This window comes from Euprymna scolopes, chromosome 4 (genome assembly GCF_053919585.1).
Source record: "Euprymna scolopes isolate OS-2025 chromosome 4, ASM5391958v1, whole genome shotgun sequence".
In the NCBI taxonomy this organism is placed as follows: domain Eukaryota; kingdom Metazoa; phylum Mollusca; class Cephalopoda; order Sepiida; family Sepiolidae; genus Euprymna; species Euprymna scolopes.
Window position 1 is genome coordinate 6,989,192 of NC_136485.1, and position 27,808 is coordinate 7,016,999.

At 37.1% G+C, this 27,808-nt stretch overlaps 2 protein-coding genes across 2 annotated transcripts in view; one reads left to right on the top strand and one right to left on the bottom strand.

Annotated features, from left to right (window-relative positions):
• LOC145272817 (uncharacterized) overlaps positions 1–27,808 on the bottom strand; it is a 731,987-nt gene that overhangs the window by 194,970 nt on the left and 509,209 nt on the right. The window lies entirely within an intron of this gene.
• Positions 10,450–27,808, top strand: part of LOC145266573 (spermidine synthase-like) — a 48,000-nt gene continuing 30,641 nt past the window's right edge. Inside the window, exon 1 of the mRNA XM_080122414.1 lies at positions 10,450–10,967. Coding sequence (XP_079978540.1) covers positions 10,837–10,967 — 131 coding nt within the window. The 5' untranslated portion in view covers positions 10,450–10,836. The remainder of the gene's footprint in view (positions 10,968–27,808) is intronic.

Sequence of the window (27,808 nt, forward strand, 5' to 3'; positions counted from 1 at the left end):
TCTGCCATAATTAATTTTCTGAAGGAAACAAAGTAAAAGATTAAATAATAGATAAAAGAGATGAAAGAAGTGATGTTCTCAAATACCAGATGCACCCTATATATATATATATATATATATATATATATATATATATATAAAATGGTGTCTTGGTAATCTAGTGTTGTGTCAGATGTTTTTTTGGGAGGTGGGGGAATCCTCTGATTATCATCTTTAAAGTGAGTATTTGTTTTTATAGTTTTTTCCTTTTTGTTCTTTTTTTTTAAATAAATGATTGTTGCTGATGAGCAGCCGATAAACCCAAAGACATTATGTTTCATTACGGGTTGCAAAATATATGTAAGACAAAAGGAAAAAATTTGGACATAGAAATTCACCGAAATAAAAAGCAAATAAAAAATTATATTTGGTAGCTGCAACCAAGCAATATAAGATTTATTATGCCATCAGATTAATAAGAAAAAAGAAAAAACTTCTTTAAATCAAGGCATTTCAAAACCAAATGCTTCTCATTAGAAGAGGAGAAAGAGCCAGGTTTATTTATCTATATATACACACTCACACACAGCTGTTTTTTTTTTTTTTTTTGCCGTGGTTTCGTATGTGTGAAAAAACATTTTGTTGGCAAAGGGGAGGCAATTCTAACAGAGTTCAATATGGATTGTCTCCCTTTTAATTGTTGAAATTTTAAGGAGAGGATTGTACAAATTTTTGTTCTTCCTACAATTAGAGATTCCCATATGCTGCTAATTTCTGTGCGTAATCTGTTTAGTAATTTTTCTTTTTTTAACATATGTGCCGCTTCTTTGAGTCACCTGTGACTCCATCTTGCATTTCTGTCAATTATTTTGACTTCATTCCACAAAGGGAAAAGCTGTTCCTTTTTCTTTCCATATGTGATCAGCTCAACTAGTCCTGACTTTTCGACCTGAAGGAGGCGACTGGTCTCATCTTTGTATAGTTTTCCACATTTGCATAAAATCTTATACATGCAGTTTTTTGTCATGAGTTTTTCAGTCGAGGGTTTGACTTCTACTAGGTGTTTTTTGAGAGCCGAGTCACTTTTGAATATTGTTCTGATGCCATATGAAACAACTCCAAACAGTAACTTTTCTCCTTTTCTTTTCCAAGATAACAACTAACATGCCTGATGAAGGTCGAAGGCTAGACCGACCAAAACATTCCACAAATAATAATCAAAATGAGAAAAATAGTTTGATCAAAACAACTAATGTAAAAACCATTTATCATCTGAAACATTCATCTGTTTTAATTTTCAAAAGTTTCCATCCATGCGATAAGATATCTCTTTTCCTTCCCTTTTTATGGACCTGTCTGTTACAATTTTGACTTTTTCAATTCAAATGGGATATCTGCCTACTGCATCCTGTGAATCGAATTATTTCATGACCATCATTCCCTCTTGGAGAAGTAAGGAGAACACATGAAGGAATGATGGTGCTTGTGTAGATTGGCGGCTTTTTAAACCAACGTATCTTAGGTGAAAACATGATTACGTACTCATCAAAAGATACAAAAAGACAAATTAAATTGTCACGCAAGAGCAAATACTCAGAGATATACGATAAAAAAAGGGGGTGAAGAAAAGACGAATGGAAATTTGTGTGAAATGTATATAAAATAATATAAAATATATGTACAATTGGGATGGAGTGGGTATGAGAACAATTAAGATATATCTGATATATCTCCGAGCAAGTCTAATGATTTCACGGATTCCTTCAGCATCATAATGGCGCCCAAATAAGCAAATCAAGTGGCTTATTAAGCTTATGGGAAATATGTTGGCCAGAGAATCCTTCACGGTTTACCAAATATTTGATGAACCGAAAGAAATCAAAGAAAGTTAAGAAGCAACACTTATAGAAACTAAGATGCTGTCAGGTTCAGTATTTCTCATGTCTTTTTCTACAGGGTTGAGCCTAGCAGCCTTCTCTGTAGAGAAGTCTGAAGGCTATGTCTCTTCTGAGCAGTTTGTGTGTGTGTGTGTGTGTGTGTGTGTGTGTGTGTGTGTGTGTGTGTGTGTAACTAGGACTTAGAGGAAACATCGTTAATCAACAATTGGAGAAGTTGGGCTAAGCAATGTTAGTCAACAACCAAATATGTCTGAAGGTTAGTATGAAGAAAATTTTTGGTATTTTTTTAGATTAGGTCCACCCCCACAATTTTCTTTTAAATGACATCGTTTAAAAGTTTTTGACTATGCTGAATACGAAAATGGCTTTAAAATTTTGCAGAAATAATTAGTTATCGAGATATAAACCGTGGAAGGTATTTCTTTTAGCTTGAAACTGGCTACGTTACTAAAGAGAAAGAAATATTCAAGGGAGAAAAGAATAGGGAAAAAAAAATGATTTTCATTAAAGTGAAAGTCCTGATAGGAAAAAGTCTAATTGGTTGCCAGGAGTTGTCCATCGAAATCCTTGCATTGCAAAATTTTTTAAAGGCTAGAGAAGGAACAGAGAAAAAAGAGATAGAAAGGGAGAGAGAGAGGGAGAGGGGGTTCACTTATTGAAGGCAGTTCAAAGTTCGTATAAATCCTTTTTAAAATGTGTATTAGTATCGTTTTTTATTCCGCGTCCTCTTCAGAATAATAATCACATTCTCCTTGTTTAAAACTGTATTTGCTTCTTTTGCCAAAATTCTTTGCAGGAGGCATTTTTGTGCATGCAACAACAATTCCAAGTGATCCTAGCTAAGGTAACACCAACGAAAGGATGAATAATCCTTTTTGAATCTTCCTCTCATGGAGGAAAGACGAGATAAAAATTCAAAATCCAGGGCTGAAGTCAAAAACAGAGTTTCTGGTAACTTAGAAACCGCCGCAACAAATCCTGTGCTGGGCGAATTTTCCTTGTGCTGGGCTTGAAATAGGGAGAAAGTTGCAACAGGTTGCCCTGTTGCGACCTCTAAGGTCTGGAAGCACTAATGTGCATCCAACCTCTCCCACTGCCTGAATGCCAATGCCTAAAAAAAGCAAAACACGCCCCCTATGCAGTATTCTGCCGCTTTAAATAGGAAGCAGGGGGGAAGGGCATAACGTGAAATTACATTCACACGTGAATCATGCATGCCTAAGAATTAGAAGATGGCACAGCAGACACCCAGAAAGACAGACGTTTACATAATTTCTCACACATTCCCATCTACCACACAAAAAAGAAAATGGAGTCTTGGAATATATTTCCTTTTTCTTTTTTCCAGAATACAAGCCTCTAGGAAGATACCTTAAAGATCACCTCACATTTAAACCCCCGCTAGTCTCGCTTACCAGCTGACGCAAGATATCCCCCGGCTAGTCCTGCTTACAAGCTGACGCAAGATATCCACCTGTTAGTCTCGCTTACAAGTTGACGCAAGATATCCCCCCCACTAGTCTCGCTTACCAGCTGACGCTAGCTATTCACCTGCTAGTCTCGCTTACCAGCTGACGCAAGATATATCCCCGCTAGTCTCGCTTACCAGCTGATGCAAGATATGTACCTGCTAGTCATGCTTACCAGCTGATGCAAGATATCTCCCGGCTAGTCTCGCTTACCAGCCGACGCAAGATATCTACCTGATAGTCTCGCTTACCAGCTGATGCAAGATATGTACCCGCTAGTCTCGCTTACCAGCCGACGCAAGATATCTCCCGGCTAGTCTCGCTTACCAGCCGATGCAAGATATCTACCTACTAGTCTCGCTTACCAGCCGACGCAAGTTATCTACCCGCTAGTCTCGCTTACCAGCCGATGCAAGATATCAACCAGCTAGTCTCGCTTACCAGCCGACGCAAGATATCCCCCCGCTAGTCTCGCTTACCAGCCGACGCAAGATATCTCCCGGCTAGTCTCGCTTACCAGCCGATGCAAGATATCTACCCGCTAGTCTCGCTTACCAGCCGACGCACTATATCTACACGCTCGTCTCGCTTACCAGCCGACGCAAGATATCTCCCGGCTAGTCTCGCTTATCAGCCGACGCAAGATATCTACCCGCTAGTCTCGCTTACCAGCTGACGCAAGATACCTCCCGGCTAGTCTCGCTTACCAGCCGACACAAGATATCTACCCGCTCGTCTCGCTTACCAGTCGATGCAAGATATCCCCCCTGCAGCCTAAGTACACTGAATTTAATTTTAAATTTCTCCTTAAAAAATGACGACTTCCTACATACAGGTCGACCGAATTGCAGTCTAAGTTCTTTTAAAAGCTACGATATTTTTTTTTTAAACAAAAGTGTTCGACTCGAATTGTAGATTCATAAATAACTCAATATTTTTTTTTCCTAATGTTAGATTCATAAATAACTCATTTATAAGCGACTGCTTTTTTTTTCTTTTCTCAAAAGACAACGGATTTTCACTGCAGACTCCACGTTTAAAATGACCACTTTTAATACATACAGGTCGATCGAATCATATAACGCTCCTTTAAAACGACTTTTTTCCAAAACAAATTCAACTCGAGTTGTCCTTTCAAAAAAAAAATTCATTTAAAAGCGACGATTCTTTTCCGGACACAACAGGATTTCATTTCAAATTCGGCATTGAAAACAACTTGCAGGTGCACATAAAAAATTATCCAAAGTCCGAGTTTAACTTCATAGCATCAAATTTTCACGACGACAATTAAAAAGGACAATCCAACGAATCCCTGTAAGAAGTCGCAGAAGGTTCTCTCCGAACCTGCAGACTGTTTAACTCGATATTCAGCGTCCTTCCAGGAAAGAGATACGCGCTGGCAGGCATTCAGCCCAGGAAGATGCCATCACAGAAATTAATTCAATCCGGTATAGAAATTACCGATGGCAACCTGTTGCAAAATGTGGCGAATTTTCCTTGTGCTGGGGCTTGAGACAGAGAGAAAGTAGCAACAGGTTGCCCTGTTGCAACCTCTAAGGTCTGGAAGCACTAATGTGTGTCCAACCTCTCCCACTACCCGAATGCCAATGCCTAAAAAAAAGCAAACCACGTCCCCTATGCGGTATTCTGCCGCTTTAAATACGAAGCGGGGAGGGGGGGAGCATAACGTGAAATTACGTTCACACATGAATCACGCATGCCTAAGAATTAGAAGATGGCACAGTAGACGTCCAGAGAGGCAGACGCTTACATAATTCCTCACATTGCTTTATCCTTGGATAATTAATGTCTTTGTAATTTGCCGCGTATTAATCCCAAACATTTTAATGTCTAGTTAAAACATAGAAGCTGTTCCCTCACAATTTTCCTAGTCTCAAATTTGCCCAAAACCTGTTCCAACATGTCAGGTAACTTTGACATAGAGGTCCTTTATCTTTTTTTTTTTTCACATGGGGGTCACCACTTATCAAGGCCCGAAGGCCACTCAGGGATAAGGGTTATTGCATGTACAGTAATCAATAAGATAGTATTGTAGTAATCATTAGTAATGGGGGTTTTGAAAGAGTGTCGTACTTAAGGGGACGGTTTATCAGGAGTTTGTTTATGTTGGACTTGAAGACGTCCAAGTTGTAGTCAGGTTGGAAACAGGCAAGCGGCAGAGAGTTCCACTGGCATGCAGTTCTAAGAAAGAAGCTTTGCTCATGGAATCTACGTTTGGATGTAGGCACAGATAGAGAGTGGGGAAAATTATTGACAGTAGTTTCAGCCAGACGGGTGTTTCTCGTGAAAGATTGGTGAGGGGGGGACGAGGGATTGGAGCTCAGACAAGCACCTGCCATAGAAATAACGATAAAATAAAGACAGGCTCGCAACGTCTCTTCTGTGGGAGAGAGGTTGCAGGGAAGAGAAAAGGGCATCCCCCACAAAACCACGAAGTCTATTTTGTACTCTGTCAAGGTAGGATAGGCTGTTTTTAGTAGCTCCTGCTCAGATGTGGCAGCAGTACTCCATCCTTGGACGTACTTGGCTTTTATACAGATAGAGAATTGCATCAGTAGTGAGATATCTTCTGGAGCGGTAGAAGGATCCCACCATTTTCCCAGCATCCTTGGCAACAGACTTGATGTATGTGTTCCATTTCAGATCAGGAGTAAAGATCAAACCCAGAAGCTTGTCAAAACATGGAGCCTCCCCAAGATGAGAGCCATCCATTTCAATTGATGCCAGATGGGGATCAGAGCATTGATGATGTAAAGATAGGTTTTGGATGCATTAAAATGACCAGCCACCTCTTCCCCCACTGTACCATGTGCTTAAGATCAGAGGAGAGAGGATCAGAGAGAATATTGTCATTTACTGTCTTTGATGATTTAAGTTTTGGGAGATGATTGATGTAGATCAGGAAGAGAGTTGGGCCCAGGATGGACCCCTGGGGGACTCCAGCATTAATACTGTGTGCTTCTGATTTCTGCCCATCAACCACTACTCTTATGAACCTATCAGAGAGAAATTATTTAATGATTGAGAAAACATTTCCAGTGATACCGTAGCTGGAAATCTTGTAAAGTAGGCCCTTATGCCATACCTTATCGAAGGCCTTTGATATGTCAAGAGCAATTGGAAACCTTTGTCAAGAGATTCACTAATCCTATGTGATATATACATTAGCACATCTGCTGTAGATCTTGCAGAGCGGAAACCATATTGCATGTCACTAAGAAGGTTGTTTCTGTTGAGGTGATTGACTACATCTTTATTTAATATGGATTCCAGCAACTTACTTATGACACACGGGAGGCTTATTGGTCTGTACTGAGAGGGAGATGACTTTTCACCTGAATTCTTAAATACAGGGCATACTGATGAGGTTTTCCAGGGTGTTGGAAAGCACTTCTCCTTAAGTCAACGCTTAAACAGGTTTGTAAGTATGGGGGCAAGTTCTGGTTGGAGCTTTTTCAGCACTATAATTGGAATGCCGTCAGGGCCAGTTGTTTTACAGGAATCAAGGTTCTTGATTAGCTTAGCAACATCACACACAAACATTTGTATGTTGCATAGCGTGTTGTCTGTTATAGGAGGAAATACAGGGAGTTGATGGTCATTGTCGCATAGGGTAGAATTAGCTGCAAAGTTCTTGGCAAATAGTTTGGCCTTGTCTGATGCAAGATCCTGTTTGCTATATGCCAGAACTGGTGGGAACCAAGCCATTGCTTTTTTTTTTTTTTTTTTAAATTACATTTTCACCCCAAACCAAGGCGCATTGCCACTTTTGTGTAGGGGGCTACTATCAGGGGCAGCAACTACTGGGGCACTATGTTGGGATTTGGGCGACAAGATGTCGGTTCACGTTGCACTTGAACTTCTGCATGTCAGTACACTTGGGGAAGCAGGAACTTGGAATGGAATTCCAGAGTCTAGCGGTTCTGGAGAAGAAACTACTGGAGTAGAAAGATCTTTTACATCTAGGGATCTCTACTGTGTGGGGGTGGGATTTAGCTGCCTGTTGGATTTGTCGAGGGTGTCTACATCATGGGGGCACAAGTGTCTGCAGTTCGTCAGAGCATTCACCATTAAAATACTTGTAGAACAGGCAGAGGGATGCAACGTTTCGTCGATGGGACAGAGGCTGAAGCTTAGATGCCAGTTCACGGCCTATCAGATTGGCGACTTTGTTTTGAACCTTGCCTAGGAGCGAGAGACTAGTAGCAGATGCACCGGCCCAAATGTGGCAACAATATTCTTACATTTGTTTATTATTTATTAATTAATTTTACTATTATTGTGGGGAAAAGAAGTAAAGAGAGCAATACAGAGAGTCGAATTTACGATGTTCTTTCGTAGAAAATATATCAACAAAATAAATACAGTTAACTCTCAATTTATAAAAAAAGATTTATTACTTTTTAGGAAATATTTCAATGAAAATAATAGTTCATTTATGAGTGAACAAAAGGAGGGAATTAGTTGAGATTAAGGAAGTTTTAAAATAAGTATTTACATAAAATTAATTAAAAATGAGCATGCGATAATAAAAGGGGGAATACAAAAGTTAGTTACTGTGTCTGTGTGTTCGCCCACATTGTTTTATCAGCCGACTCGCCTGCTACGTTCACAGTGTTGTCACGTTAGTTTTGAGCTGCAGACAGTAGTGATATATATATCTTCCAACACTATCTCTGAATTTTGTTAACTGCACTTTTTTTGGAAAATACAGAGGTTTTTAAAGATTTTCACCGGCTCCCAGACACATAATTTCCGACAGCCCGGAAAACTCTCTGATTGGTCAAAAAAAAATCAAAACATTGAACCTCCAGAGCAATTCAGTAAAAAGAAAAAGGGCGCCTCTAGCCGCCTGCGCAGAAAACGTCTCGGGGCACTTGAATTTCCGGCAGCGAAAGAGTGAACATCGTAGCTCACCATAAATACTCCATACATGGGCGAATGGTGGCCTTATAGAGGTACAGGATACTTTCAGGTTTCAGCAGTTTTCTAGCACGGTAGAGAGAGCCTACCTTTTTGGTAGCGGCCCTGGCAATTTTTTCAATATAATTGTTCCAACTCATGTTTCCTGTAAACGTTAGGCCAAGCAGTTTGAAAGATGTACTCTCAGACCGGGAGTCACTGCTCAGCTACTTTGGATTTAACGGACTAAGCATATAGCTCTCTTGCATGTTTTATTACTCTTTTACAGTGGTTGCTGACAGCCCTGAAAGCAGCTTTAGTCTCAGTGCATCCATTACGTTGGTAGCTATGGAAAAAGTGATTTCAGCAATAGATTCAGGGGAGAACCATGGCTGGCTGTTAGGTTTTTTCTGGAATTTTTTTGATGGTATGAATCGGTCTATGCCTACAATTAACCATTCGGTCAGGTCTGATACTATAGAGGACACATCCTTTTTAAACATGGAATGCAGAGGTAGGTCAGATATGAATGTACGGAAGCTATCCCAGTCAGCCATAGAGTATCGATATACAGTACGGTGGAGAGGTACGCCTGAAGACTTATTACATTTCATTTTTATCTTAACTGATACAATCGAGTGGTCAGAAGATCCCAGAGGAGATAGAACGGAACATGAACACAGCTCAGGGGAAGTTGCGAGGAAAAGGTCTAGAAGGCTTGCATATTGATCGGGTGTATGTATAGGTAAAGCAGCAATTTCTTTCTTTTTAACCATTTTAATGTCTACTTAAGACAGAGAAGCTGTTCACAAAGCTTTCAGGTCTCTTTTTCCTTGCCCAAGACCTCGGCATAATATGTCAGATAACTTGGACATCTTTAACCAGTTTTATTGGTAAGACGACATTCGGCAAGGGCGAGTAGAATCAGCAAGCAATTGATATTTCTCTTTCAAAAATGCCTCACGTGAAAGATTTAGGCATGCAAAGAAAGGCTCACCCAATCAGTAAGCAGAACAGAATCACGTGACATAGAAGAGGAGGAGGAAGAAGAACAAAACATAAAGAGGTGGAGAAGGAAGAAGAAAAAAAGAGAAAGAAGGGACAAAATAAAATAGTGGAAATAATTTTCCACAAGTAAAGTTTGCAAAACTACAAGCGTCCTGTTGCCAGACCTTGCCAGTTATTGAAAACATTTCCGGAGATTGCATAAGGGTCGATATCTGTACCAAGAGTCCCGCTTAGATTAGTTTTATGTTTGCTGGATGCTGACTACATCTTGGTACGAATTAAAGGTGAAAATCACGCTGACAAACTGTATGTGGTCTCTTCATAAGGAGTGGCGAATTGTAAATGAGCCATAAGAGCATATAACAAACCATGTCGAAACAAGCAACCATCCCCAAAATAGAAAAAAAAAAAAAAATTAAGTGTGAAATGCAACAGTTAAACAAATACATTATCCGTGAGGCTGTAAATAAAATAAAATAAATAATAAAAACACTACAAAAAAATTCTTAGAAAAATAAATAAATAAATATATAAAAACATCAATTTACAAGATAAAACATACAACAATGTATATTACATAAATTCACCGAGTTAACCTCTAAGAGGAAGACACAAGGCCGGTTTTTAATGTGGCTAAAATCCAGCTCCCAAAGGGGAGGGGCACTCTCGATAGGAACAAAAATAAAAAATGAAGTAGATACAAAAATTTTTTCTTACAACTTTTTGTAAAATAGAGTTATCTCTCTTAGAACAATGAGTTAAAATCCCTAATTGCTAATTATACAATAAAAGTTGAATAATATATATATATATATATATATATATATATATATATATATATATATATATATATATATATATATATATATATATATATATATATATATATGAGCAAACAGTTAATAAAACATGTTAAAAAACACTGAAAAAGATTTAAAAACATATTTAATCTGAAAAGGAAACACTTGATAAGTGGATAGTCCTTAATAAATATTGATATATATATATATGTTTTTAACTATTTTTCAAAGTGTTTTTTAACATGTTTTATTAACTATTTGCTCTTATGATAAAATGTAAATGTTTTTTCGCCTTTTATTTTCTGTTTCATGAACTTGAGTTTAATTTTGTGTGGTCGCCTTTTGTAACTCCATATGGGATTTTATCAAGATAATATGGACAGCCATGGGGACTGGTCTATATAAGCACCATTGTTGTTTAGTATCTTTCTTTCTGGCTTTCTTTCTTTCTTTTTGCTTCTTTTATTTACATCAAAAATAAAATTCGGTGAATTAAAAAAAAAAGAAAGAAAGAAAAGAAGGTAATGCTCATTGCACTCCCGTCTCCCTCAAAGTTTCGATCACGTGGTCCATGGGTTTATAACTTGCGTCGGTTTCTGTGTTGTTGTTTTTTTTACACGCGCAACGCGAAAAAAGAAAAAAAGAGCTTGACTCGAGTATTGGTAGATAAGTCCCGTCTGTCGTACCAACGAACATAGCTCACACTTGATCGATTTTGCCGCTTTGTTTTTTTTCTGTTTACGAAACAAAGAAAGTTTAATGGATTCATTAAAAAGCGGTTGGTTCAGTGAATTAAGCGATTTATGGCCCGGACAGTGTCTTTCCCTCGAAATCGACGAGGTGCTCTATCACGAAAGATCTGAATGCCAGGACGTCATGGTTTTGAAAAGGTAACTTTACTTTATACATAAAGAAATCTAATTACATTTACGAGTCAAATCGATTCTTTTTTTTTTCCGTCACCTTATCGTTAATCGTGTGAATTCAAAGAGTTTCACTTAAAAAAAAAATCACGATGAAGAAATCTACGCTGCTACACCGAAAAACGTTTTCATTTAAGTATGGTGTACAATACACGCAATAATCCACTTTTTAAATTTTTACATTTTTTTTTTTTAACAAACTCATTCGTTTAGGGGTTGTTCGATATTTGAACAGATTAAATTAAAAATATTTAAAAATTATCTATGACGGAGGCTAAGTATAACCTCGACAATTCTTGCCCGGTTTCATCGATATTTTGCTTTTTCTCGCTCCCATATTCTCAGACTGAATTGTCTTCAATAACAAATAAAATAACTTTTTATCGAATTGAAAATATTTCGATTGAAAATCGACGCGTGTTTCTATTTATTTGCCTTCCCACGAAGGTAGAGCTAGATACAAGGTCGGTTTTTAATGTGGGCAAAATCCAGCACCCCCCTCCAAAAAAAAGGGGGGGGGGCTTTCTGAATAGGAACAAAAATTGTCTAGGTTATGAAGGAGTGAAGGACTTCTGCACTGACAGAAAAGATGAAATGCAACATCAAAACCGACACTACACTGTGATCACAACGCGTATTTGTCAATAAGAATTCATTTAATTTTTGGCACTAAATGCACTTACTGATCCGCGCTATTTTAGAAATCGTATTTCCAAGTTTAATTACAGTTTTTTAATTCAATTGTAAGGTTAAAGTACAGTGTACTTAGTACACAGTACAGTAGGTACAAAACATCCTCCCCTCCCCATGTTAAGAATGGCTTTTTAAATAATAACGTTATTTCAGCACGGATCAATAAGTGCTATGAGTACCAAAATAGGTTTCAGCTTATTTTCAAAATATAAATATTGAAAAATATTTTTTCCAAACTTTTGTCAGTAAAAGTTGAATGTTTTTACATTATCGGATTGTGTTTACACAATCTCGAATCCGATAATATTTTGGGTGCTAGTGCAAGTGCACTGCAGTGCACTTACTAATCCGCGCTATTTTTTAAATTGTATTTCCAAGTTTAATTAAAGTTTTTTTTTTTTTTTTTTTTTTATTCAATTGTAAGGTTAAAGTATAGCATAGTTACAAAACACTCTCCCTTCCCCATGTTAAGAATGGCTTTTTAAATAATGTTATGATTTTAGCACGGATCAATAAGTGCACTACTAGTACTTTTTTTTTCTTTTTTTTAATTTACCATTTCGGGTTAAAATCTATTCATGATACCCATGTAATTGCAAGAAAAATACGTTTGGAATGTGTAAATATGTTACAAGAATCGTCATTTTTACAAAATGGAGGATTATTTTCAAGCTACCCCCCCCCCCGGCTCTTGCTGTGGGCCTGCCAGCTAACCGGTGCACGCACGGTGCAGACTGAACAATCCCATCTGTTTTTATTCTATCAATATATAATCTTAACGCTATTAATAAAATTACAGGGTTTTTTTTTTGTTTTTTTTTTCCAAATATTGAAATAAATTTTTTTGTCTTTTTGGTGCTAATGCACTTACTGATCCGCGCTATTTTTTTAAAATCGTTTTTCCATGTTCAATTAAAGTTTTTATGACTTTTTTTTATTTATTTATTTTTTTTTATTCAATTGTAAGGTTAAAATACAGAATAGGTACAAAACACCCTCCCCTCCTCATGTTAAGAATGGCCTTTTAAATAATAACGTTATTTCAGCACGGATCAATAAGTGCATGAATCATGATGAGTACCGTTTTTTTTTTTTCCATCTCAACACATGCCTTGACAATGACGACTTTGAAAGGTTTTTTCGCATATGCTGAAAACGAATATCACATTTAAATTTTGTGCAGACAAGTAGTTTACTGGATATTGAGACCTTTATTATTCAATGTAATCTATTGTTTTCACTGGTGGTCATGTTTTTTCCCAGCTAATAAGTACTAAGCATGAGTGTCACGAACCCCCCTCCCCCCAGCTCCTACCCATATTAAGAATGGCGAACGCCACTGACAATTATTGAGAATACATTGGAAAAAATCTTAATATCTAGAAAGCTGTTTGTCTGTGCAAAATTTAAATGTAATATTTGTTTTCAGCATACTTGAACATCTGTAAAAGTCTTATTTTTATTTTTTTTATTTATTTTTTTTACAAGGTAGTCACCACTTATCAAGGCCCGGAAGCCACTTGGAATAAGGGTTATTGCGTGTACAGTACGTTAGTATTGGAGATTTGATAACGTGTCTTATTTAAGGGGGGGGGGCGGTTCATCAGGAATTTGTTTATGTTGGAATTGAAGACATCCAGGTTGTAGTCAGGTAGGAAACAGGCAAACGGAACAGAGTTTCACAGGCGTGCACTTCTAAGAAAGAAGCTTTGTTCATGGAATCTACGTTTTGATTTTGGCACAGATAAAAAGTGGGGGAAAATTTTTGACAGTGGTTTCAGCTAGACGGGTGTTTCTCGTGAACGATTGGTGAGGGGCGGGGAATAGAGATTGGCGCTCAGACGAGCACTTGCCATGGAAGTAACGATAAAACAAAGACAAGCTTGCAACGTCTCTCCTGTGGGATAGAGGTTGCAGGGAAGAGAAAAGGGCATCACCCACTAAGCCACAAAGCCTAATTTGTACTCTGTGCAGGCAGGATAGTCTGTTTTTAACAGCTCCTGCCCAGATGTGGCAGCAGTACACCATCATTGGATGTATTTAGCTTTTAGACTGCGGAAAAATTTGCGGCCTTCGAAAATTCTAAACTAAAGAAGGCAATTAAAACTGCTAAACTACAGCTCCTGCCCAGATGTGGCAGCAGTATTCCATCCTTGGATGTACTTGGCTTTTATATAAATAGAGAATTGCATCAGTAGTGAGATATCTTCTGGAGCGGTAGAAGGATCCTACCATTTTTCCAGTGACCTTGGCAACTGACTTGATGTACATGTTCCATTTCAGGTCAGGAGTAAAGGTCAAACCCAGAAGCTTATCAAAACATAGAGCTTCCCCTAGACGAGAGCCATTCATTTCAATTGATGCCAGACGGGGATTAGAGCGTTGATGAAGATAGGAGCTTGGATTTTAGATGCATTAAAAGTAACCAGCCACCTCTTCCCCCACTGTACCACGTGCTCGAGATCAGGGGAGAGAGAATCAGAGAGAACTTTGTCATTTACAGCCTTTGATGTGTTGCCGTAGATGGTCGTGTCATCAGCATAGATGTCAACGAATGATTTAAGTATGTGTTTTGGGAGATGATTGATGTAGATCAGGAAGAGAGTTGGCCCCAGGATTGACCCTTGAGGGACTCCAGCATTAATACTGCAGGCCTCTGATTTCTGCCCATCAACCACTACTCTTATGAGCCTATCAGAGAGAAATGATTTAATGATTGAGAAAACATTTCCAGTTATACCGTAGCTGGAAATCTTGTGAAGTAGACCCTTATGCCATACCTTATCGAAGGCCTTTGATATGTCAAGAGCAATTGCTTTAGTAAGGGAGCCTTTGTCAAGAGATTCGCTAATCCTGCGAGATATAACCGTCAGCACATCTGCTGTAGATCTGGCAGAACGGAAACCATATTGCATGTCACTAAGAAGGTTATTTCTGCTGAGGTGGTTGACTAAATCTCTATTTAATATGGATTCCAACAACTTACTCATGACAAACAGGAGACTTATTGGTCTGTACTGAGAGGGAGATGACTTTTCACCTGAATACAGGGCATACTGATGAGGTTTTCCAGGGTGTTGGAAAGCACTTCTCCTTACGGCAATGCTTAAACAGTTTGGTAAGTATGGGAGCAAGTTCTGGTTGAAGCTTTTTCAGCAGTATAATTGGAATGCCATCTGGGCCAGTTGCTTTATTGGAATCAAGGTTCTTGATTAGCTTGGCAACCTCACACACAGACATTTGTATGTTGCATGGCGTGTTGTCTGTTATAGGAGGAAATACGGGGAGTTGATGGCCTTCATCGCGTAGGGTAGAATTAGCTGCAAAGTTCTTGGCAAATAGTTTGGCCTTGTCTGATGCTGACAAGATGACCTCAGGTCCATTGATGATGGGTGGGATAGAATGCACGCTTCTGTTCAGGATCCTGTTTGATATTTGCCAAAACTAGTGGGAACCAAGCCGCTGATCAGCTACTTTGGATTTAACGGACTGAGCATATAGCTCTTACATTTTTATTACTCTTTTGCAGTGGTTGATGGCTGTCCTGAAAGCAGCTTTAGTCACAGTGCATCTATTATGTTGGTAGCTATGGAAAAAGTGATTTGTGTGCGATGGCAGCAGCACATTCTGGGAAGAACCATGGCTGGCTGTTAGGTTTTTATTGGAATTTTTTGGATGGTATGAATTAGTCTATGCCTACAATTAACCATTCGGTCAAGTCTGATACTATAGAGGACACATCCTATTTAAACATGGAATGGAGAGGTAGATCAGATATGAATGTACGGAAGCTATCACAGTCAGCCATAGAGTATCGATATACAGTACGGTGAAGAGGTACGTCTGAAGACTTATTACATTTCGTTTTTATCTTAACTGATACAACCGAGTGGTCTGAAGATCCCAGAGGAGACAGAACGCAACATGAACATAGCTCAAGGGAAGTTGTGAGAAAAAGGTCTTGAAGGCTAGCGTACTGACCGGAAGTATCGGGCATATGGGTGGGTTTGTGAACAATCTGGATGAGGTCATAGGCAATGGCGAAATTATGACAGCACCTCCCCTCATCATCTGTCTTGTTCGAGTGGGTCAGCCATTCCACATTGTGGATATTGAAGTCACTACAAATGTGGATGTTAGCCATAGGATGAGCAGACAGGATGTGGTCAATTTTCACAGATATGCTCTTAAAGAGAATAACTCCGCTGTTATGGGGACGATAGAGGGCAAATATAAATGCAGTGGTGTAATCAAGTGTAACCTGGAAGCACATATAAGGTAAATTAGGATCTTCTCTGGGGATATCAATACCACACGGAAAGCCATCTTTAATGTAGGCACATATTCCATGCTCATAGCGATCTTGGGAGTCAGATTTAGATGTTAAGTTAGAGTATCCTTTAATTATGAACTCGTCTAGGGAAGTGGTCAACCCTATGCCAGTTTTGCTTAGGAAGAATATGTCCGGTTTCATCTCCTGTAATTGGGTTTCAACATCTGGAAAGTTGTAACGTAGACTCCTGATGTTGGAGAAGGAGACATGGTAGTAGAGGTCTGTTGGAGGATGGGGTTCTAGGTTTATTCGTATTTTTTTTCTGGAGATATTTCATGTTGAGGATTTGGGATTTGTGGAACAAGTCGACGAGAGGGAAAGCAGGAGAGAAAAAGACAGTAAATTTTTTTTTTTTTTTGCAGCACATGATAAGGTAAAGCCATAACAATTATCCACTAGTATGGCATCGAGAGGCTCCACCAGAAACTACTGCGTGATCCAGAATCCATTCACCAAATGGCAATATAGCAGCCCCAGTATTTTGCACCTGCTGATAGGACAGCCGCCTTAGTGGTTAATCAAAGGTTCGAGTCCCTGACTATCAAGCAGATAACGTCAGCCCAGATGAAACATTTACCTCAAGCACCCTTACTAGTAACATGGCCACAAGGATAGACATAGAAACAGAAGATTTCCGACATCTCAGGCTGTTCACAAAGTACTGCCGTCCTGGAGAGCAGCTTTTTCTTCACCCTTTGTCAGAAACATTACTCGTTGGAAATGAGGACTGAGGGACAAATAAGGAGAAGCGAGAGTAACGAGAGCTGCTGATAATGCATCCACAATGTGTTGTCTACTGTCCATTTAAAAAAAAAAAAAAAAAAAAAAATGGACGGTTTAAAGGACTTATTAATATTTAATATAAGTCCCTAGCTTTAATTCAAAATTAAAAATATTTGAAGATAAATTCCCCTCTCATATTTACGAATGAAATAAAAATGGAATACATTACTGTAATTTCCGTTTAAAGGTATTAAACTTTTTTCTTCTTATCCAAGAGACACCTCCAACAAAAGAATTATAATAAGGACAATTTAGCACTAAAATATTTTTAAAAAATACCCGTGGGGTGTTATCATGTGTTGGGATATTCATTAAACTTATTTCTCATCCAAAAGACACCTCCAGCGCATTTGAAGGCTTTCCATTCACTGACTCTTGCTTTCATGTTTCGGTGCTTATGACAGACCGGGTGGGAAAGGGTCACGGTGGAAAGGATGATTTCGTTTATATTTATAGAGAATCTAAGAAGTAATCCTAAAACTTTTTATTTTATTTTTTGTTTTGTAAATGTGAGGTGGAAAGAAAGTATAAAATTACAGACAAAACTAGTTTTATTTGGAATCTTAACCCATTATTCCAAGGGAGGTAACTATTTGTCGCTTATTCAGAATTGCACTTATGGCGGCAATCAAAAGTAAAGAAAATACAGAGAAGTTTGTATGATGTATGCACCAGTCACGAAATGAAGAATCAAAATATTTTAAAAAATTCACGTAACTTCAACTTTATTTTTATTTTTTTTTATTCAAGAAACTCAAAATTTACGATTAAGCGAATCGTTTTTGTCGGTGATTTTCGTCATTTGAAATCTGATGAAATAAAGAGACAACTCAGTTCAAAGTGTTGAGGTCAAAATCAACTTCATGTTCAACATAGTTTCGGAGTAAAATTGCTAAAAATCGTTTCTTTAGTAAAAAAAAAAAAAAAACCCAACTACTTTGATCAATTTACATAATTTTTGGAATATTTTCGTTCCGTGATGAGTACGTCATAAAAGATTTTTTTGTATATTTTTTTAAAATGTAATTCTGAATAAACACCCTCTATTTTACTAAGAATTGTAAGAAAAACTTTTTTTCAACTACATTTAATGTAAGAAAATTTAAAGTAAGTAAAATGCAACAATATACTTTCGAGAAATTGTAAGAAAAAAACATTTTTTCAACTGCTTTAGTAAAAGCGTAACCCCCCTTGGAACAATGAGTTAAGATTCCAAATAACCAAAAGTTAGAGTATGTTTTACAATCCAGAGATTTGAAAAAGTTGTCAAAAATCAAATATGTAACAAATGTTATTAAAATTAAGATAAGGTACTCTTCTACCTAGCTTAAGTTTTTAGTGGTTTTAATCACTTTAAAATGTTTATTCATTTAAAAAAACATAGTATCGAGTGTTAGGCAAGAACAGAAAAAATGGCTGCAAATTGACACCTAAATATTTAGAATCTTGAAATATAGTTATCTTGCTGGTTCAGGATATATCTAAAGCTCCTGTTGAACAGTTTGAATCACTTGTATCTTGTTGATATTAATATAAAATAATACAATAAAATAAATTATAAAACTAACGAAAAATTAAGATATTGATTAGTTAAGCTCATAGTGATAAGACTGAAAGAGTAATGAATTGTAACTAAAATAATAATCCCATCGAAACTATGAAAACATTAATTCCATATTAAATATTAGAGTAGATTAATGATGTGTAATATGCGCTTATATCTACAAATTTCATTCCCACTGGAAAAGAAAAAAAAATATAAATCATAAAATCATACTCATAAAAATATAAACAATGTGATATATAAATATATAAACTATAAATTTGATATATAAAAATATAAATTTGATATATAAAAATATAAATTTGATATATAAAAATATAAATGTGATATATATATATATATATATAAAAATGTGAAACTATAAATGCGATATATAAAAATATTTTTGAAAAATGAAGATTAACAAGGTCTGTCCCTTATGAAGAGGTAACATTTAAGAAGTGTGTGAGAGAGAGAGAAAAAAGAAATTTCTGTTTTTCATCATGATCATCATGATAGTTCAGAATTAAAATACAATTTTATCCCAAATACAAAAAAACTTTTGTTTCTCCATATTCAAATTACAAAAATATATATAAAAAAACAAACTTTTCTGTTTAATTTTTTTTAGGTTGGGGGTAGTTTCTTATCTAAGTTTTAACATAACCCTCCTCCACTTCCTATTTAATGAGAAATGGAATGACTGGCATCTTGTGACTAACTTGGTTTTCAATGTAAATAATAGTTAATAGCTTTTTTTTTAAGAGTGGGTATCGGTGTTAAACTTTATAGTTTAAGCTGAACAAATCTTTTGTTCAATAAAATATTTGTATCCCAATTTGTCATGTTATTAGTATTTGTTTCATTTACAATTCAAGGAAAATACAGGTTTTTTTGTTTTTTTGTTACAAAGGAGTCACCAGTTATCAAGGCCTGGGGGCCACTCGAGGATAAGGATTAATGTGGTTAACGTAAGTAGTGGAAATTTTGTAATGCTTTGATCCCTATCTGGCATCAATTGAAATAGATGGCTTTCGTCTAGGGGAGGCTCCATGTTTTTACAAACTTTTGGGATTGACCTTTACTCCTGATCTGAAATGGAACACTTACATCAAATCTGTTGCCAAGGTCGCTGGAAAAATGGTAGGATCCTTCTACCGTTCCAGTAGATATCTCACTGCTGATACAATTCTCTACCTATATAAAAGTCAAGTATATCCAAGGATGGAGTACTGCTACCATATCTGGGCAGGAGCTGCTAAAAACAGCCTATCCTGTCTTGACAGAGTTCAAAATAGACTTCGTAGCCTAGTGGGTGATGCCCTTTTCTCTTCCCTGCAACCTCTCTCCCACAGGAGACACGTTGCAAGCCTGTCTTTGTTTTATCGTTATTTCCATGGGAAGTGCTCATCTGAGCTCCAATCTCTGGTCCCCCTCGCCAATCTTTCATGAAAAACACTTGTCTAGCTGAAACCACTGTCAATAATTTTCCCCACTCTTTATCTGTGCCTAAATCCAAACGTAGATTCCATGAGCAAAGGTTCTTTCATAGAACTGCACGCCAGTGGAACTCTGTTCCGTTTGCTTGTTTCCTTCATGACTACAACTTGGATGTCTTCAAGTCCAACATAAACAAATTCCTGATAAACCGCCTCCTTAAGTAAGACACTTTATCAAATCTCCATTACTAACGATTACTACGATATTGTCCCATTGGTTACTATACACGCAATAACCCTTATCCCCGAGTGGCCTCCAGGCCTTGGTAAGTGGTGACTCCCATGTAAAAAAAAAAAAAAATTGGGGGGGGGGGTCATCAAGAACTTGTTTACGTTAGACTTAAAGACAACCATATTGTAGTCAGCTGGAAAGCAGAAGACAATTCCATAGGTGTGCAGTTCTAAGAAAGAAGCTTTGTTCATGGAATCTACGTTAAGGTTTAGGCACAGATAAAGAGTGTGGGAAATTATTGATAGTGGTTTCAGCTAGACGAGTGTTTTTCATGAAAGTTTGATGATGGGGGGGGGGGCATAAATTGAAGCTCAGATGGGCACTTGCCATGAAAATAATGATAAAGCGGAGACATCTCTTCTGTGGGAAAGAGGTTGCAGGAAAGAGAAAAGGACCCCCCACCCCCACTAAGCTACAAAGTCTATTTTGAACTCTGTAAAGGCAGGATAAGCTGTTTTTAGCAGCTCTTGCTCAGATGTGGCAACAGTACTCCATCGTTGGCTGTACCTGGCTTTTATATAGGTAGAGAATTGCATCAGGAGTGAGATATCTACTCGAGTGGTAAAAGGATCCAACCATTTTTCCAGCGGCCTTGGCAACGGATTTAATGTATGTGTTACAACGATGAGTGTCCATTTGGATACTGTTTTCCTCTATAATAGCCTAAAATAAAAATTAATGAAAAAATAACTTGCACATCAAAGGACTAGAAATTTATTGAAAAGAAAAAGGATTGGCAATGCATATTTGTATGTCATTAGAAAAAAAGTAACACTACTCTTACAATTAAAACTTTACAATTACATATATTTTGAGAAGTAAATTGTCTTGTGTATTGTTTTTATAAAGTTTATTCAAGTTTCTCATTAGAAAACTATAAGTATTTTTGTCTGAAGTCTTTCATGACTGAAGCCAAATTTAATGAAACATTCCATTCTTTTTCTTTGGAAATCTTGCATGATTAAGGACAAAATTTAAAGAAAATGATTCTTAATTGAAAAAGTTACTTGCGGTTTTGGGCAAATGTTGGGTTCATGCGTTTTTCCTCTTTTCTTGTTGCTCAAGTATTAAATAATAAAATATTATTTGAAACTCTGAAAATAAAAAAATATTTATATCCTAACAGAAGTCTAATATATTTTCTTAAAATAATTTCTCATCTTCTATTTTGGTAAATACGAAGACTTATATTTGTCAAATAACTTTGAAGTCTCTTCACAAAATTAAACATTGACTCTCTGTCAACATATCTTTTAATTCTCGGATTTTTTTCTCATAAATTCATCTTCACAAAATTTATGTACAGTCCAAAATATAAAAATTTAAAAGCTAAAATTACATAACTGGAGATCAATTGTCTCAACTTTTTTATTTTAAAGGTAAAATTTTTTTTTTTTACTTGGGAATCATCACTTATTGAGTCACAAAGGTCAGTCGAGAATAAGGGTTAATGAATGTAAGATGGTAGTGTAGTAATCGTTAATGGTGTAAATTGGGTATGAGGATGGCTCAACAAGGACTTGTTTACATTGAATTTGAAGGCTACCATGTTGTATTCAACCAGGAACCAGACCAGCGGAACAGTGTTTCAAAGGCAGGCAGTTCTGGGAAAGAAAATTTGTTCATGGAATCTGTTTAGATTTAGGCACACAGAGAGTGGTGGTATAGTGGTTGTAGCTAGTTGAGTGTCTTTTGTGAACGTTTGGCAAAGGGGGGGGCATAGACAAGCACCTGCCATGAAAATAGCGATAGAGCAGAGTCGGGCTCACAACATCTCTTCTGTGGGGAAGAGGTTACAGAAAAGAGAAAAAGGCATCACCCAAGTTTCGAAGCCGGTCTTAAACTCTATCAAGACTGAATAGGGTGTGCTGAGCAGCTCCTGCCCAGATGTGGCAATTACTTCAATTTAAGTCGTCTCTGGCTCTTAGAGGACTGCATCATCAACAGTGAGACACCTACTGGAATGGTAGTGTGATCCAACCATTTTTCCAGCAAGCTTGGCAATAGATTTGATGTACGTGTTCCATAGTGAAGGTCAGTCCCAGAAGCTTTGTGAAGACATGGAGCTTCCAAGACGAGAGCGCCATTCGTTTCAATTGGGGCATGATTGGGGTCAGAAAGATTATGATAAAAAGAGAGAAGTTTGGTTTTCAATGCATTAAAATTAACCAATCACCTTTTTCCCTGTTTCACTAGGTTCTCAAAATCAGAATAGAATCAGAAAGATCTTGGTCATTGCTGACCTTTGAAATGTTGCCATAGATTGTGGTGTCATCTGCATTCAGATATCTTAACATTCTTATATAGTTTTTTTTTTTTTTTTTAAATTTAATTTTCACTCAAACAAGACACAGTGTCACTTTGAAGTAGGGGGACTACTATCGGGGATAGAATTTGTAGGGATATTATTAAGGGAGATGAGCAGCAAGATGTGTGTTCACATTACACTTTAACTTCTGCATGTCAGTACAGTTGGGAAAGCAGAATCCAAGAAGGGAGTTCCAAAGTCTAGCAGTTCTAGGGAAGAAACTATTGGAGTAGAAGGCTTTCTTACAACTAGGGATCTCTCCTGTGTAGGGATGGGATTTAGCTGCTTGTCAGGTTTGTCGGGGATATTTACGTCGAGGGGGTACAAGTGCTTGTAGTTCGTCAGAGCATTCACCATTAAAATACTTGTAGGACAGGCAGAGGGATGCAACATTTCGTTGATGGGACAGAGGCTGAAGCTTAGTTGACAATTCAGGACCTATTAGGTTGGCGACTCTCTTTTGAACCCTGTCCAGGAGTAAGACTAATAGCAGATGCACCAGCCCAAATGTGACAACAGTACTCGATACACAGGTGAATGGTGGCCTTATAGAGTTACAGGATAATTTCAGGTGTAAGTAGCTTTATAGCACGGTAGAGAGAGCCCGCCTTTTTTGCAGCAGCCTTGGCAATGCTCTCAATATATTTGTTCCAACTCCTGTTCCCTGTGAACGTTAGGCCGAGGAGTTTAAAATGTACTTTCAGGTAATGTTTTTGGCCGTTGCTCTTGGTGCTAGAGAAGGTTTCTTGTAATTATTGAAGGAAACAAGCTTAATCTTGGCAGCATTCAATGTGACCATCCATTTTTGTCCCTATTCCACTACAGATTGGAGGTCATCCTCTAGTGTTTCTGACATTTCCTTAGATATGTGTTCATTTGTTTTCCCTTCGTGCCTGTTATAGAGTGTGGTGTCGTCAGCAAATATACCCATCTCAGAAACAATTTTATCAGGAAGGTCATTTTTACAAGGTGGTCATTACTTATCAAGGCCCGGAAGTCACTTGGGGATAAGAGTTATTGCGTGTACAGTATGTTAGTATTGGAGATTTGATAAAGTGTCTTAAGGGTTCATCAGGAATTTGTTTGTTGGACTTGAAGACATCCAGGTTATAGTCAGGTAGGAAACAGGAAAACAGAACAGAGTTCCACAGGTGTGCACTTCTAAGAAAGAAGCTTTGTTCATGGAATCTGTTTTAATTTTGGCACAGTTAAAGAGTGGGGAAAATTACTGACACTGACAGTGGTTTCAGCTAGACGGGTGTTTTTCATGAAAGATTGGCGAGGGGGTACCAGAGATTGGAGCTCAGATGAGCACTTCCCATGGAAATAGCGATAAAACAAAGACAGGCTTGCAACATTCCTTCTGTGGGAGAGAGGTTGCAAAAAAAGGAAAAGGGCATCCCCCACTAGGCTACGAAGTCTATTTTGTACTCTGTCAAGACAGGATAGGCTGTTTTTAGCAGCCCCTGCCCAGATAAGGCAGCAGTACTCCATCCTTGGACGTACTTGGCTTTTATATAGATAGAGAATTGTATCAGCAGTGAGATATCTTCTAGAGTGGTAGAAGTTTCCCACCATTTTTCCAGTGATCTTGGCAACTGACTTGATGTACATGTTCCATTTCAGGACAGGAGTAAAGGTCAAGCCCAGAAGCTTATCAAAACAGAGCTTCCCCAAGACGAGAGCTATCCATTTCAATTGATGCCAGATTGGAATCAGAGCGTTGATGATCTAAAGATAGAAGCTTGGTTCTAGATGCATTAAAAGTAACCAGCCACCTCTTCTCCCACTGTACCACGCGCTCAAGATCAGAGGAGAGAGGATCAGAGAGAACTTTGTCATTTACTGCCTTTGATGTGTTGCCGTAGATGCCATTTATGAATATTAGGATAGACCCCTGAGGTACTCCTGCATTTATATTATATTGTTTAGATGTACGACCGTCAAAGAAAACCTGGATTCTTCTGTTATTTAAGAAAGATTTAATTACGTTATGCATTCTTCCAGTGATACCATATGATCTGATTTTCCTGAGAGGACCACCGTGTCATACCCTATCAGAAGCCTTAGATATATCAAGGGCTACCACTCTACCCTCCCCTGTTTTCTCTAGTGAATGATATGTGTTCAGAGACTACAGTTTAGGATATCTGCTGTGGAATAGGCTTGCCTACATCCATATTGATGGTCGGTCAGAAGTTTAGCAGCTGTAAGGTGATGGACTTTATCATGAAAGGAGAATAATTTATGAAAATACAATTTTCCTAACCTAAGGAAAGTGTATTCAGAGATGAAAAATTAAGATGTTGATGCATCAAAATCAATTTCTCATCTAAATAAGAAAAAAATTGTCCAAATATTCAAATTATTGTTTGCCAGTATTTACAATTTTAAAATTGTTATGTGACTCAAATCAACCAATTAAATAATGACCTATGACCGTCTGGCCATTATTTTCAAATGAAATTTAATAAAATTTTGAATCTTTTTAAAAGTTTTACAAACTTTTTATACTGAGCTTTTTATTTTAAATGATATAAGGTCATTTCAAAAATAAATTCTGAAAAGCTTACTTTTTTTTTTTTTTGGACACAATCATAAGTTTAATGAATACTATCACATTCATAGCATTTTTGCTTTAAGATATGAATTCTGAATATAGGGAGATGTGTGCAGGGTATGACAGTTTTGGAGTCAGATGTAGGACAGTTAAGGTATGACAGTTTTGAGGTCAGTAGATGTAGGACAGTTAAAGTAGCAGGCCCTGTAACATGAGTTTAGTGATAAAACTATACTTTAAAGAAACAGCTAAGGCTAGGTTAGTTTGGAAGTCAATTTCTTAAAGCTGTCGAATGCATGTTGGCATATGAAACAGATGTAGGATTTAAAATATAAAGGATAAAATGTTACTGTAATGGAGAAAAAAAATAAAGGGTTAACAACTTTGAAGTGTGTGGAAGAAAGAACTTTTGTTTGTAATTAGGTTTTTTGACAGAATTTTTATTCGTTTGCTCATGAGGAATGTAACTATTTTAAGAAAAACAAATTGAGGAAGACGCACAGTTTGATTTTTGACAGCCGAGAAAGAATGTTGGATGCAAGATTTGTTGGTGTTGAATTTTCTAAACCAAATATGAAAATATTTGACTTTTTTTTTTCTGACATATCGTGTTTTAGGTCTAATTATGGATTCTTCTGCATCCGCCTATAGATTTGCTTGAGTCTTATTCCAGTTTTGAAAGGATTCACATTTAAAGAACATACAAACATGTGAGAGGAAACACGGTGAAAAGAAATCAAAAGGGAATGCGATTCCATCCTAAGCATTTATTAAAGTAAATGTCTTGTTCTGTGTTATTAGTCTCGTTTAAGTTTCCTTGTTCAATTGTTCTTTGTTCAATATAGCTTTTAGTGCAATAAAATGTATAAAGTTTGTTTGGCCCATTTTTTTTTTTTTTTTTTTTGCTCCCGAGTGTATCATTGGTGGAATGTGTCATCATTTTGTTTTCTCAAGTCTTTTACATTTACAATTCCTTCAAGACTGTTCTGTTATGTGACCAGAATCTTGATTAAACCCAACACAATTTTGAAGGAATGCTGTTTTCCTCTTTTGCCACCATGACAACCGACATCTTTCTCTCATTGTACGTTTTTTTTGTGCGATTCATTCTGGCACATGGCATCCGAATTGATATTCTTATCGTGTTTCATCACCTGGAACAAGTTCAGAGGATAGTGACCTGGATGGTCTATGGACTCGTTACAAACTTCTGCAAACACCTATAAGAAACCTCCAACCTCGTTGGAGCATAGATGTATGGTGACATTATCCTCACGTTTAGAACGTCACGTGCAGCAACTATATGATGTGCCATCTCTTTATAACTCCACAAAAAGAACTTTGTAGAAACTCAGTATAGCCGTACCTAAAACGATTTCATCTGAATTGTAGAAAGATTTCTTTTTCAGTTCAGGCCCTAGAACAAGCTACTGGAAGTCAGGATCAGCCCGCATATAAATATATAAATCAGAAAATATGGATTTACCGTTAAATATAACAGGGATGATATAATGGTATATCCTTGCACTTGTGCCTCCTGAACATATATACCCCTGACAAACCGGTTTAGTAACAAAATCACACCCCTTCACTGGGTTCTTAAATGCCAGAAAGCTTTCAACTCATAGTTTCTACCCTCGAACAGCTAGACTTTGGAATTCCCTTTTTGCTACCTGCTTCCCTAACTGTACTGATATGCAGAAGTTTAAATGTAATGTAAACCAACATCTTAATCTTTTCTAGGCGTTGTCCCAAATAGTAGATCCTTATGTCCAAGTGGTGATATGTTTTGTTAGGGTTGAACGTGAGTAAAAAAAAAAAAAAAAATTTTAGAGAGTAAACTTTTTTTTTTTTTTTGCAAGCAGTAAAAGCAGAAGTATGCCTTAAAAACAAAACAACAAATATAATATAACTGTCGTGCAGCCGAACGAAAGAAGTGCAATGAATTTGTTTTATTTTATTTTTTGGGTCATTAAATTTTTTAGTAAGTAGGTATACAAAGACTTGGTGATATAAATGCTGTCTTCTCTTGTTCGTTTTTCATGTGTTACGTCACTTCACAAGTCCATTATCCTGCATTGCTATCAGCCTTCTCAAATACTCACCTAATGAGAAAACATTAAAATAATTATATTTTTTAATTGGAATTCATTATTGAGATGAGGATTATTTATTAATTTATTTATTGCGGACTATTTTCCTCATCTTTCTTAGTTGTTTTCACAACATTTCGGCCAACTATTCCTCTTCGGGGCCCATGGTACAGTGGATAGAGACCTGATAGTTCCAGGTGAGCATTGTCTGAAGATAGCGGTTTCAGTCCTACCCAAAGCCAGCTGGAAGCTTAGTTGGCCAAAATGTGGTGAGACGACAACAATTATAGAAGGCAGTAATTATTGAGGATGCAGTTAGAAGATTCGGAGGTCCTATCCCGTCGCGGTTACCACCTGATGAAGGCCAGAGAAATAGTTGGCTGAAACATTGTGAAAACAATTAAAAAACAATGAGAATAATAGTCTGCAATAAAATAAATTAAACAATTATTTTAATTATGAATTAACAGGAATGCATTGTGATGGATTTAATTACGCATTTTTTCTTGAATAGGATTTTTAAAACATTAGGTACAATATTATTTTATTTGATTGATTTTTTTATTTCAATGAATAATTAATAATAAAAAAAATGACAATTAGTTCAAAGTGATACTTGAATAGTGGCCCCTGATTTTTGAATGATTGTCTCTGTATATAAGCCCCCCCCCCCCCTTCATTTTTCCTTATTCATTTTTACGTGATTGAATTTGGTTGAAGATTTTTTTTCTTGATAATTGCAACAAAGTTTTGGTTTACATTTA